Below are 14,569 nucleotides of genomic sequence, written 5' to 3'. Positions count from 1 at the left end.
AGTTTTTTCCACCAGCAGCCCGGCGCGGGAGCGCGCAGCGCCGGGACGGTGGGCTGGCCAGAGAGCCGCGTGGACGCGCAATTTACAAGGGACGCCAAGTGAGACTGTAAAACTATTAGTCTACTTACTAGCAATAAAAAAACACAAATGACATGGTGTCAGATAATTATTTTGTTTGTTAAAATAATTGAATTACTAAAAAATAAAATGCATTTATTTTTTTTTAATATCTTTTGAAATCTACTCCATGTACTCCTATTAAAGCACATGTTTAAATCACAGATGCACGTTTTGGTCAATTAGCACAAACAAATATTAACCCCTATGGTTCTTTAAGTAGGCTATCAATAATATATTTAAATTCAATTCAATTTTATTTATATGGCACTTTTTTCAGAATTGTCTCAAGGTGCTTTTAATACTTATAATCAGCCTAATAATAATAATAATAATAATAATACTGAGAAGAAGAATACAAGAGCATTTCTTACCCAATTAAGTTAAATAATATTTGTATTTAATTTTAATTTTAATTATTGATGTAAGCTCTTTTTTAGAATCTCCTCTCTCTGTCAGAGTCACATTCACAGCGCATACTTCATAGCACAATGTAATTTTATGCTATGAATATTTAGAGCCATGTTTGTCCGGGGAAGACAGCTTAGATCAGGCTGCTGCAAACACAAACACGGTGAGTGTGTGTCTGTAAATGGTTATTGAAAAGCGTTGAGTGCAGTCAGCGTGTCTTTTACTGACATAATGCTTCATAATGACCACTGAAAAAAAGGAAATCCCCTCCTCCTGCTGCCTTCAGGCTCCACTGGAAATAGACTTATATGAATGTTTTTCCCCCAACAGTTCACCTACTTAGCACACAAAATTGGTAATATAATGTTATTATATGTTCATTATAGTGTAATTGTTGTTGTTTTTGGCACTTGGACAAGCAATGGATTCATCCTGAGGACTTTGATGTGAGAGTGTATGAGGAGAACTTGAAGGCAACACTTTCTGGGAAGGAGGAAGAGGAGGAGGAGGAGGAGGAGGAGGAGCTGAGCCACGGGTTGACATGTGGGAATGACTCAAGTTTTTTTTTTTTTTTTAAACACATTCCAGGCATTGTTTCCCCCTCCTCGCTGCCCAGGTCCCGGGCACTGAGGCCAAGGATTTTCCAGGGCTGGGGGAGATGGCATGGATGACGGATCGAGGAAGAGGAAGGATGACTCTTATTTTCCTCTTTGGCCATGCCTGCATGTTTTTTTTCCAGCTGAATAAATAAAAAAAAATGTTGGAAGGGGTGATGTTATATGCCTGGTCACTTGTCTGAGTTGATTGAGAATGCAATATTGTCAAAAATACTACTAAGGAATGCAAGTCAGTCACATTCTGGCAAACGCACCCCGACTTTAACCTTTTTCACTTCATTTCAATGAAATATTGGAAGTTTAAATATGAGTCAATCATTGCCTAATCACAGTATTTATTATCATTCCTCATCATCCAAGCCTACCAGCTTGGATCAAGCCAGAAAAGGTACCAGTATCTGAAAACAATGCACGTTATCTTGGTACCAAAAAAAGACATTCAGGGCACCGAGTGCCAATTCAGCACATGACGCCTGACTCATCCTCTCTCCTCTGAGTCACTCCCTCCCCTCCTCTGGTCCAGGATCTGTGGCTCTCTGCTGGAGCTGGCTTCTCTCTCCTAATGTCAACCCACCGCTCCACGGGCAGGAAGCCTCGCCAACGTTGCAGACACAGCCCTGCTGACGAGGGGGAGGAGGTCGGTGTGTGTGTGTATTTCACCGGGTGTTTCTTTGTGATGAAGGCGCAGCCAGGCTGCTCATCTGTACATGTTGCAGTTTTATTACACAAAGACCAAGGTTAGGTTCTTGGAATCACATCAAACAGGTCAACACACTGAAGGTATGAGCCATTCCCAACCACCACTGTCTCCCTGTCCCATGTTGTTTTTACAGCTTTGGGCCAACATCAAAGCAGAAAGGGCTGCAGTTATAAGCTCATTATACAAATGAACTGCACAAACCGAGCAGCGCACAACTGAAAAAAATGAAACCAGAATTTAAAAGGTAAACATCTCTAATCAGGTAGTGAGCGCCTCACGGGTTACAGAGCTGCAAAACATTCTGTTTGTTTTTGTCCCACAGCCAACACCAACACAACCTGGAACTTGGGGCTTTGAGGATGTCAGTGTCAGTCATTCATAGATATGAATGATTATCTAGTTTTGGTGCAGATACTGATGATTAATGCCACACGGCCAGCTTACATCTGATCCTGGGTCCTGTTCCTGCAGGAGGTGGTACTCCCATGTGGGGAGTAGCTGGTTGGAATATCTAATTTAGATGCGCAGCAGTGCTCTTCCAGAGCACATCTGTTGCTGGAGACAGGGTGCCACCTCAAGGTAAGAGGCAGAAAACAGACGAACAGAGCCAGAAAAATGATGTAATATAATAATTGTGATGCTTTAGCTGACCTGCAGTCTTCAGATTTTGAGATTAACCAGAAGATAACCAGGAATGTGTGCACATACCGCTCAGTATGTGGCATTCAGTAATCTCAAAGATGCATATTATCCTTGTGAATGAGCCTCACAGAGGCTGCTAGATTCGCAAGCAAACTTTTAGCTGTGTACAAAGAACAAAGTGCAGAATCTCATAATAAAATAATCTTGCTCCCAAAACAATCTGACAACGATTGATCAGCTTCCAGGTTGTAAAGTTCTGTAACTTTCAAAATGACTCGCACCATGCCAAAGTCCTCTGCACACTGCACAGACAAGCCCGGCTGTGGAGATCTAAAAAAATATAAAGTTATAAAGTCGCAGCAGTCAGCAAATGTGTATTATTAGTTCAGTATGTAAACGGCCTCCTCTGGGAACAGAACATCTGTTAGTAACAATGTAGGATTTGACACACTTGTCCATTGTACAGAGGAAGTCTCAGCTGGTAAAAAAGGAAACGGGCATCAATGGATGGAAACCGGACAGGGTTGAAAAGGATAAAGCTACAAGGAGCCTATACTTTGGTTTTCATTTCACTGCTGGTTCATGAAGCTATTGGAACAAACTGGACACTCACATGATGTAAATACATTTATTGAAAACACAAACACCTTCTTCACAGGAAAATACAAAATAATGGCACATGTAATTCTTAAAGAGACTGCAAAAAAAAGGAAGAAGGATTTTACACATGAACATGTCTTGGTTGTGGTAAATACAAATCCACATGACAACAAGATAACGGGTTAGATGTAGCTGTGGAAGCATTTCTCTAGAAACCAACAGTGAAAACAAAACGTCAGATTGTCATCTGATTACTTTATGAACCGACTACAGCTATGTATTGAACATAAACAGGGTTTTAAAAAAAAATTAAAATAAATAAATATGTCACGCTACATCACCTTAGCAGGGGTATTAAAAGATGCTGTTGAACTGGGATGACAGATTGACAAGAAGATTGAACGTCAAGGAGCGAGGCATCGACCTGGAACGAGCATCTACCTGAAGTATCTGCACTGTGAATCCAAGTCAGTCACGTCAGATGAGCGTGGTCCAATTATCTGTGCCAAACAGGAGAAAAAAAACTATGTTCAAATTCCACTGACAGCACAAACTAGAGGAATGCTGCTCGTAGAAGAGATCTAAACAGCTAATAAATAGAATTACAGTAAGTATTTATGTTAAGCAATAGTGTGAATGTTTTGTGTTCTTACCTGTCCAAGCGATTGACCACATCTCTCACAGTGTTGATGAGATTCTCGTGTTCTTGGGGGTTACTGACAATGATGCTATGGAGCTTTTTCATGTAGGAGTCAATGGAGTCAAGAGTGGGCGTCTCTCCACTGCCTGGAGGACGACAAATGTGCATCAAACCCGAAGGGAGGTCATGGTTAATGTATTCAGACTCTGGTAGTAGCTCTCAGAAATGGCAGCATGATCTCTATTATAGTGTTGTGTCCAAATGCTATAATCAATATAACAATCTATGAAGTCAGTAAACAGGCTCATACTCAGTAGGAGGTTTGACACTGTAGTTCATTTACTGACACATTCGCCTGAACTGAAACTACCAAAGATCCTCCCTGAGGCTGGATCAAAGTGGGTTTTGCAATCATCCTTCGCTGTGAGGTAATTCCAGCGGCACTCTACATGTTTCTGCTGTTTGCTGTTGTCTTAAACAGATAAATTCAAATAGATGGAGAAAAAAAATGTGGGTGTGAACTCTCTGCAGGTTCTGTATGTGCAAGTACCAACAAAGAGGAAGCACATTCCCTCCATTATAACGAGGAAAACGACTATTTTTTGGCCACTTCCTGTAAAAACAGTAAGTGAATCAAAGAAGAAAGATGTCGAACAGTGAATGCCTTTATTATCATTTACTTATCTTACTACAGTCTTTGTGTTTTTTGTGTAGGGATATGAAGTTAACACCAGTTTATGGTGTATATTAAAACCCCAGAAAAAGAACAACAATGATATTTTATTTTTCCACACTCAGCACAATGTTGATTTGAAATAAATTATATTAAATGTGTTTCCCCATTCGGCTTCCCTAAACTAATACTCCTGCTCTGATGGGTCATAATCATTGACAGTAAAAACTATGGACAGAGCCTCCGTGACGTCACCCGTTTGTTTCTGAAGAGCCGTTTTGAGGCTCAGTGGGAGGTTCCGGGACTTGATGACCGCCGCCATGTTGGCAGCGTCACGTCAACTAAAACTCCGAATATGGACAAAGAGGGGGAGCACGAGCGGGGTTTAGGGGGGCGGGCGATCGTGGAAGCAGGAAACTCACACTGTGATACGTCAACTGTCTGTCACTCAAGCGGCAACGCCCATAATTAGGCGTAATTTTAAGTCCGAATACCATTGAAATGAGTGAGTTGTAAAAAAATTCACCCTCCCTACAATTGACACTAGAAGAGAACCTATCATCTGAGACCAGAGTGGTTTTTTGTACCAGGCTGTAAACATGTTCTTTTCTGCTGTGAAGTCGGCCATTTTAACATGGGAGTCTATGGGAAATTACTCGCTTTTGGAGCCAACCCCCAGCTGTTGCGGCGTGAATTACAAGTTTTGACACTTCCGCATGGGCTTCAACTTTGAGCCCCGAAGGTTGCCGCTTGGTCATAATACACAAAAAAGCCTTTATCAGCAGATACTGACGGTTGTACAGAAGAACTTTTGTTGCCTGTTTGTAACTAGGAATCAGTGAATAAAGCAACACTTAGCTGTCCTCACCTGGCAGAGGTAAACTGCAGAAGCTGGAGGTGAGGGCCTGGCGCAGGGTCTCCAGGTGCTGCTGGAGGAGCCCGTTGCGTCCCCTCTCTTGCATCACATCGCCGTCCAGCCGCTCCACGGCCCCGCGCATGCTCTCCACGTGCTTCTGCAGCGCCGCGTTGCGCTCCTCGTACTCCATGTTGGTCTTGCGCAGCTGTCGCATCTCAGCTTCACGCGCTGTGGTGGACAACACGAAGACACAAAGGTGGATCAGAGGAGAACTTCAGAGGAGAGTTCCAGACAGAACAGTTGGAGCCATTATTAATTTTTAATTTGCTTGGAGACTTAAGGACATCGGCGAGTTCACTAAGGACCTATTTCTGGGATGGTGGAGCACTATAAAGCACGGCGGTCCTCTTGAGGCAGCAGATGAATGTGTTTAGAAACACTTAGACAAATGGCACTTTAAAAAAAGTCCAAGCACACAAAGTGAACTGTGTTCAGAGCTCTTTACCTTTGCTGTGGTTGAGAAACTCCTCTGTGAAGATGGGTATGTCGAACACAGTTCTGTCCTTTCCCTCTGCATCCTTCTGTTGGTCGCCAGAGACAGAGTGAGGAAAGAGATAAGCTGCAAAGTGGAAACTTTTGGCCTCGCAGACTGACAGCGAGAGGTGGGGTCATTTATCTAGCTGGGCTGTGGGTGGCTGGGTAATTGATTTCATACCTGGCCACAGGGGAAATACAGCGATATAGCTTTAAGTAATGAGGAGATAGAAGTAATTGCATCACTGGTGCCGCTATGATATCAAAATCTCTGAAATGCTTTGCAATAAAAATGTGTTTGGAAACAGAAGCACAAAGCACAGCTCCGGCTTTATATCCTCCTCTCCCTCATATCTTAACATGATGACATTAAAGCTGAAGCCCATGTCCTATAAGACCTCGAGGAGAAACTATTCCTGCAGGAATCTGATTCTACTAAAGTCACCTTGGCTTCAAAAGACTGTTGAAAGACCTACAAAGGAAACCTCTAATTACACACCAGAACTTCATAAAAATGAATTACACACTTAGTACAAGCCAAGTGTTTGGATCACAAACAGCGCACCAAAGCGGATTAACCCAGCTTTAGTGATGCAACAATAAGCACTTCATGTGTAGCGCAGAAGGAGCTCAAACACAACACATTTAAATCCTGGATGAGAAAATGGCAAAAAAAACAGGTTAAACGCACAATTAACCTAAAACAGTCAACATTCAGAAATTAATTTTGTGCGTTTATATTACTGAAATAAAACTTTTTATTACCTTGAAACTCTTTTCAACCAGACTCTATATCTTTAATGTGTTATCAGATATTAATTTATTATGTCCACTGTCCACTTTTTCTTTATTTGACCTTCTACTCATTTTCTCTAAATGTTCCAGATGTACACAGGTCTGTAGAGCTCATTTAATCATTTTTTTTTTAAACACCCACAGAGGATTTCTTCTCTGCGTTCAAACAAATATTTCTTTCACTACTTTTGATATTTAACTAATAAGAACAGAAAAGACCGAGCAGGAAGGAGTTACTGACCTCATGAAGAACCTCGTTGGCTACCTGGTGCCCGACATCTGGAGAGGAGGAAAACAAGAGGAGATGATTCATTCCTGTGTGCTTCTACCACATCTTGAACTAATAGAGGGAATAAATGCCCTCAAAAAAAACTCCTTTATTATAATTTAATATGTCGTTTTGAGGGCAGAGCTGTTTATGTCACTGATATTTCATGGGTTTAAAATTGAGGATTTATAGGAACACACTGTATAATGCAGACCATATCCTGAGTGAGTGAGGTGACAGCTCCTTGGCCTTAAGCTGGACTGTTACTTATGACCTGAAAAACTACAGAAGTATCCTTTACTTTGTGTTTTGGATGAGTGCTGACTTCTTTTAAACAAAAAAAAAGGTATGCTTCGTTTCAAAACATGTTTTCTATGAGGCTCCAATTGATTGATTTGTTATTCACCCAAAAGCACCTTAAAAAAGTCAAAACTAATTTTTTCAAGCCATGAGAGCAAATCAAAACTTCCAAAACTTGTGTGCATCATCTTGTCTCTGGAGCCATTGTCCCCAAACAAAGACTGGTGACCCAAACATCATCAGATGCAGGAACTCTTTAGTTTGCCAACTTTTTTTTTCAAACACTCAAAATGACTTTTAATGCAACCGTTCACTCATGACCTCATGACCTCATGATCTCACCTCCCCGGTGCCTCTTGCCCTTCTGCTTTTCCTGGACTTTCCTGGTGAAATGTTTGTAGGCCTCTGTCTTCTGGTACTTCTCCAGCTCCCGCATGTAGCGCTCCTTATCTCGCTCCGCCTCATCCAAGTACCGCTGAGGAGACAAGACACAGAAAGGTGAGTTGATCTGGGTAGACTCAGCCAAAAAGAAGGTAAATGGGATTTGGTCAAAGAGGAGGATTGTGGATGAGATGGCACAGTGAGGATTAGTCTGGATTAGTTCCATTAGACAGACAGAAATCTGTTGACTTCCAGTATTTATAAGTTCTTGTGACCTAATTATTATTTAAGCTAATGAATACTTGTTCATTCAAATAAGCTGCCCTATAGTGTACTGGCTGATCAGACTGTATGAAAACAACTTTTACAGCTGGGACATGTCCAGAGCTTTCAAATCTCTCTCTCTCTCTCTAAAGTTAGGCAACCAAAACTGCCACCTGGCTCTGCTAATGACTACAGATGAAGCATCACGGCTGGTATTAACATCAACACACAGCTCAAACATAAAACCCATCGTGAAATATCTCTGTAATAATAAGAATAATGCTTCATCCATTCCTTCAAACTGCTCGGTCCAGGTTTCCTTCTTCTTTTCCCAGGCCTGCTGGAAGATATAAAAATTCCTCCACTGAGTCCTGGTACGGCCCCAGGGCCTCGGTCCAGCTGGCTGTGCCTGGTTAGATCACTAAAGGGAGGCGTCCTTATCAGGTGTCTGAACCACCTCAACTGAACACTCTCTCCATCGTTCCAAACTTTATCCATCCTCCTCCACTGTTCTCGTCTCACAACGCAAACCACATTAGTGCAATATAATCTATGAAAGGATGTCGAACGGCTACAAATCATAGTCATGGGTCAGTGTTTGGACACCACAGGGTTTTGTTCCTACACCGCTGTAGTGCTCTCAGAACAATTAGATGAACAACTCGACACAGTTAAATCTGGCAGGGGATAGTCTTAAGTGCAAGCCTGTTGCAGATGAATATTTCAGTCCAGTCCTCTGGGGCTCCCACTGGTGTAATAAATGAAAGCCAATAATCGCACTATCTTGTTAATCAAAAACATAAACAGATTTTGCTGCTGGCTGCTCGGGCTCTGCGTCTGTTTATCTTCTTCACTGCTTCTCAAAAGCTGCATTGCCCTAATTCACTATTACTGCACTAATCAGCGTCATACCTTAGATATAGATGATTTTTTTGTCATATTTTCATCTGTAAATAAAAACACCTTTTTCTTTATAGTTGTGTGCTTGAATCCTGTCTGAAGCTTCCTGCACTGACCTGCTTCTCCTCAGGGGGCAGCTTGCTCCACTCGTTGCCCAGCATCCTTGTAATCTCTGGGAAGGGCACGTCTGGACGCTCCGCCCGTAGCTGCTCCCGCCTGTCGTTCATAAAGCGAACGTAGCCCGTGAGTGGAGCCTTCGGTGCATTGCTATCCTTCATTGGCTTCTTCCTCTTCCTCCCCTTGGTCCAGCTGCCACGTCTGGGTTTCTGTAAAAATAACAAAAACAGATTTGATTTGTAAATCCTGAGCAAGAGTCCTCCATGAGAACTGCACTCGCTGATGGGATTTTTTTTGTGTGTGTCCAGTGGAACTGGATATACTGAAAACAGATTTCATCTGATATCTGTGTGTTCACCTCTTACCTCGTCTCCATTTCTCTGGCTGTTGTTGTCAGGATTGGCTCCGGGAGAGGCCGTCTGCTCCTCCATGACTTCTATGAATGCAAGGGTGAAAATGTTATAATATAAAACCAGAAAGACAATTATAAACACATAAAGTGCTGAAGTATGATTTTATCTGTGATTAGCTGACAAAAGGTTTGACAGTGAAACAATGAAAGCATGTTGAGCATTCGGAGATAGGGTCAGTCTGAGGCATTGTAACCAGGGATGACGCCCAGCCAGGAAACAGACAGCCGACTGTTCTGTCTGCTTTTCTAACCCCTTACTGCTTATAGTCCAAAATCATTCCTGCCTTGGCTCAAAATTCCCTCCTGGCGAGCCATATTTCCTCTAATACAAATGTCTTTCTGCTATCAATCAATTATGGCTGAGTGACTAAAAAAACACACACACACCATAGTTATTTCTCAGACATCTGTGCAGCCCGTTTACAGGCGTAGTGCTGTGGAACTGACTCATACCTAAAGATAAGAGGGCGTTGACATGCTAAAACACTCTCTGGGAAAAAGTTCTCTAATTGCACTTCTGGTCTCATTTGGATTTAAAGTGACATCAGAAATAAAAAAAAATGCTGACTAGTCTGAAATAATAATATTTTTTGTCTCTCAAAACCACAAGCCATTAAGTTCAAACACACCACATAAACTAAGAGAGCACTGTGCTGTGCTGACTCACACTCACTCCCTAAAGAATAAGAGCCACACCATGTGTTATGACCTTTGACCTCTCCTTCCTAAATCACAGTATGGGAAGTAAGCCTCTGCATCCTGAGGGTGGTTACTGTCCACAGAGGAATTGGTCAGTCTGCCACAAAAAAAGCTCTTTTGGCAACACTATGTGCAGGGAAATCTTGAGGTAAGCATGTGTTTCCTTTCAAATATTTTTGTGATGTTTGAATGTCGTCATTGCTGATCCTGCAAAACAAACAGAGCCCCTATTGGTCTGTCTGTGGGGGAAAAACTGAAACCTGGAATAAAAAGCTATGTAACAATGAGACAGTAATGAACAAATATCTCACATCACAAAAGAACATACACATACTCCCAGTATACTCAGTGCTGTACTCATCAGACCTTATAAAAATGAAATGTGCTGCAGCACCCTCTACTGGATCAGATCACATACTGCATGCCTCATCACTGAGTCAGGGTAATATTGCATTGTGTGGTAAACAGAATAATGGATGAGAGTGTCACTGTTTACATGGTGGGCTGCAGCTGTGCATGTTTAAATAGCATATTACTACATAACAAAGTATACTTATATATCTTACTTATATTTAAATTACATTACTACCTTAAAGCCACAAGTGACTCAAGGCCAGTACAGATGATTTAGGGGTGGACTATTCCTGTATTTTATGAACAACAGAAAAAGCTACGAAGCATCACAATATGTTGTTACATTAGAATTGGGTCCTCTTTATGTATTGTTGACACATTACTGTATGTCACACATGATCAATGGGCAAGATTTAGCTAACATGGCTGCTAAGCCTCTTTACCTAATTATGCCAATCATTCAGCTAGTATTTGGGGATATTAGCACAATAGACAGAGAGCGGTCACAAACACATTTATGTGAAACATACTGAAGTATCGATGGAATCCCTACAGACCACAAGGCTAGCTAGACACCACTAATAGCTAATGCTAACATGAGCTAGCTACCTAAAGCCAACGTTAGCGGGTAAGACAGCTAAGGAGCTCTCATTTGGACATCTTAATTGGACGCTGGGTATTCATGAGGACTATTACTAGTCACAACACTTACAGTTAGACTGAAACTACTGGTAAGTCTCGCACTAGCACGTTACACTGATGAGGTAATAGATTGCTGTGTTGCTAGCTGGTGTTAGCAAGCTGCTAGCTAGCAGACGGGGGTAACCTTTTATTCTCGTTTTCGCCAACTGTTGCTCGTGCGTTTTGAAACATCAGCAAGTGCAGTATTTAAAATGCATCCACCCAAATCCACCCAGTGAAAACTAACCTTAGATAACGCGATCCGTAGCTGAATCTGCCCGAGTTATTTTCCTAATCAAAACAATGCAGCAGCCACTGCCATAGAACTGCACTACATAGAATGGTTAGTGCCCAATGTGATTCTCTGTTTAGGCACACACAGTCATTTCCGCCTGTTTTAACATCTGACATTATTTATTTTTTCAATATTGTCAAACAAAATTCCGCACGATGTGATGACCTCAAACGTAAATGAATGAAATAAACATGAATGAAATAAACATAAAAGACACAAATTAATTTTATTTTGATTATAAAAACCGTTCTAACCTTTCTAATTCTACACCTCCTCATTTGTTTCCGTTTTCTTCGTGTGCACATACATATCAGGCAGGCGTGGTTTACACGTCTTCTGCCCCCTGCTGGTAATTTGGTGTACTGCAGGTTTTTTAAATGAATGTCCCTTATTGAGTCTTATTGATCACATAAATGTAGCCTTTGCTTTGGGGCTTGGACGAGCACCAACACAGATAAAATGAGGAAAACTTCCAAATTATATAAATTCTATTAATTTTGTAATATTCATTTATGAAATAGTAATGATGATATTAAAGACCGTATAGTTTAAATATGTACAGAAGGCAGCAGTATAAAGATAGGAAGAAAGGGGCGGCTAATACTGTGATTCCAAATTGAAGGAGATTTAGCAGGAGAACTGTATCTGTGGTCTAATTGAAACTTGGATCACAATCACATTCCAATTATCCAGCATTAAGCCAGGCTCATTACGCACAGGTTGGGTACTTCATGGCTGCCTCGTGGAGTTTCCTGTGTTCCCTGAGAATTCACCTGAACTCACACTGCGTGGGGCTGAAAGTGTTCCAGCAGGATGAGGTTTGTCGTGCACTGTAAAGAGAACAGTAACTGCCCTTAGCCCCCTCTTTGGCTTTTCTAAGAGGAAATTCTCCCTCTGCAACTGTTGATCATTGCTGCAAAATAGTGAGCGTCCACAGGGTCAGAATCTGGAGTGCTTGGCTGTAAACTCAAACTGAAGCTGTCCAGAAATAAAAGCTACCATCACTAGTTTTTGATGCTGTATTTTTGGCTAAAAAAAAACCATTACAGGTACAAAAATTGGTGATGATCATTTTCAGATGAGGTGAACAGAAAAAAGCAGCTGCCAACAATATGGTAATCTCCACCAGCAGGCGTTTCATTCTACCTCTCCAACAGTCATGAATTAATAAGGAGCAGCATCGCTGTGTGGAATCCTGTTTGTCACTAATTGGCTGACTTGGAACGCAGAACTGATGCAGGCCAACTGTTCCTCTCCCGGCAGAAGCCCTGCCTCTGTTTTTTTTAAATCGTTTTTTTCTTTTATTTATTATTATTATTATTATTATTATTTTGTACAAGTAAGCATTGGTGGTGTGTGCATTGTGGGCAGTGGCACTACAAACACTGCTCGGGAAATAGGAAGCCAAGTTCAATCAACTTTCAACCGGGGGCCCTTCAGATCCCAGCAGGCCTGCAGGGCAACACATCACAGCTGTTCCCTGTACCGCTACCCACCTGTCACGCCACGCCGAATCATCCGCTCCCAGCAGGAGAAGAGGAAAGGTTTCCAGCCACTATACCCCATCTGCGGGCCGGTTTGGATGTTCTTGCCAATCGGCCTAGAAAGTACCTTCACTGTGCCGCCCACTCTCTGTGTGCATCAAGCCTCCCTTACCCCTTAGGATATGGAGAGTGACACATGATGGGCCAGGACTGTGAAATACATGGTCAAGTTAGTGAATCAGTGCAGTTGTGACTGCATGAATAAATAAATATGGTAGAGTAACACAGATCTATGAATAAGCAGGATGTTAAAAACTGAATGCAGATTCAGACACTTACTGCACACTTAGGTTTTCTAGCAGTTTTGAGGCTTAGTGTATTGATTCATTGATCAGTAGGACATGACTCTGACCTACCAAGTGAAGGTGGTCACTCAAAATGGTCACATCATTGGATTAGTTATTTCAGAATTTACCTCCACACAGTGGTCCTAAATAGAGAAATTGGTAATAGATGCTGTAGACATGTTTTATTTGTTTCATAGGAACAGCAATAATGTTCCCGGGTCAGTTTGACCCTGATCATGTTTAATTATCCAAAAAACATCAAAATAATTCCTCTTTATTTCTCATTATTAACTCAATTTCTAACCATTTCAGTCAATATTGAGTGAAACAGTGTTGTTTACCTCTCACATATCATGGCTCATTTAGGACAATTCACTCGATTTTCAAAATAAAAACTCTTTTTTAACATCATCAATGTTATGGGGATTGACTTATTTTTGTGTTCAGCCTCAAGTGGCCACTCGAGGAACTGCAGGTTTTGGCACTTACACCTAACACCTATCTGTATCCTGAAGAAAAAGTCTGACTGTAAAATGAATTTGATGAAATAAAATGAAACTGATTCTTTTCACTTTCAGAGGCTCGGTGTGTTATCCAGCAGGATTATGAATGTAACACTGTGTAGTCTGAACACTAAGTTTGAACCCTAACACAAACATCACATGACTCAGAGGTGAGACTCGCACCACAGCGCAGCCCCACAGGGCACATAATTGGTTTCCAGCAACTTGCTGCATACATTTGGATATTAATGAGAGTAAATTCGCTGCAGCTCCATCGTGCCCTCAGATATAGGCACTTCATTTTGATACCACCATGCATTGTTTGGAAAACAAGTGTGTCAACATATGCTAAGTAATGCATTCATTAGCTTAGTTAATGACCTCATCAGCATAACCAGTTATGGTTCAGCGTGTGATGGAGGATAAGGCAGGATATTTGGGCAGCTCTAGTGCCTCTTGGTTCTCATGCACAAACACAAAGCACAGCTGTGAGCCAATATAACAGAAAGCAAAGGGCTCAGGGGACGCAAGGGCTGTTGCATGAACTTGTTGCTATGCAACCCTCTAATTAGTCTTAGGCAGGTAACCTGAAGAATCAAAGGGGTATGGTGTTGAAAATTAGAATGGCTTGAATGGATGGTGGTGGGCACATGTTGTGCTGACTGGATGAACACAGCATGGAGAGTTTTCTCATCTTTAAAAAAAAAAAAAAGATGTGACAGATGAAAGGATTAGCAGCCATGCGTTAACAATGTGGGATTCAGTCAAACACCATCACCATCACCACCACGTGGTTCCAGTGATTAGCACCTCCTCTGTCTCTAGTTGGAGATAATCAGTGAAACTACCTGGAAAAAGGCTGGGATCTGTTCAAAAATGCATCATGTGCAATCACCACCACCAATCACGATGGCTAAAGCTAAATTATCTCCGAACTGTCATTATCATCATCCCCTGATCTCTTTTCATCAGAACACTT

General features: G+C 41.6%; 1 protein-coding gene across 2 annotated transcripts; it reads right to left on the bottom strand.

The window, feature by feature from the left end:
• Positions 1–3,101: 3,101 nt before the first annotated feature.
• hmg20a (high mobility group 20A) lies at positions 3,102–11,331 on the bottom strand. 2 transcript variants are annotated; one of them, XM_028431101.1, is made up of 9 exons: positions 11,209–11,331; positions 9,181–9,251; positions 8,815–9,024; positions 7,496–7,628; positions 6,827–6,864; positions 5,762–5,837; positions 5,269–5,484; positions 3,741–3,873; positions 3,102–3,587 (listed from the first exon to the last, which is right to left on the bottom strand). In XM_028431101.1, exons 2-9 carry the CDS (start codon positions 9,244–9,246, stop codon positions 3,584–3,586), a joined length of 876 nt encoding a protein of 291 aa, XP_028286902.1. In that variant the 5' UTR covers positions 9,247–9,251; positions 11,209–11,331; the 3' UTR covers positions 3,102–3,583. The 2 variants fall into 2 exon arrangements, with proteins under 2 accessions (XP_028286902.1, XP_028286903.1); XM_028431102.1 differs by lacking the exon at positions 3,102–3,587 and having other exon boundaries at positions 3,737–3,873.
• Between the last annotated feature and the right edge of the window lie 3,238 nt (positions 11,332–14,569).

Source organism: Parambassis ranga, chromosome 19, assembly GCF_900634625.1.
Source record: "Parambassis ranga chromosome 19, fParRan2.1, whole genome shotgun sequence".
Taxonomy (NCBI): domain Eukaryota; kingdom Metazoa; phylum Chordata; class Actinopteri; family Ambassidae; genus Parambassis; species Parambassis ranga.
Note: the sequence above shows the minus strand (reverse complement) of the source record. Positions and strands in the feature narration are given on the sequence as shown.

What these genes read in the sequence shown, in the direction of transcription:
- hmg20a (XM_028431101.1), bottom strand. Translation starts at nt 9,246, where the DNA reads ATGGAGGAGCAGACGGCCTCTCCCGGAGCCAATCCTGACAACAACAGC. An exon ending in TGCCCCCTGAGGAGAAGCAG is followed by an intron (nt 7,629 to 8,814) that starts GTCAGTGCAGGA and finishes TTGTCTCCTCAG; the next exon opens with CGGTACTTGGATGAGGCGGA. An exon ending in GGGCAAGAGGCACCGGGGAG is followed by an intron (nt 6,865 to 7,495) that starts GTGAGATCATGA and finishes CCTCCTCTCCAG; the next exon opens with ATGTCGGGCACCAGGTAGCC.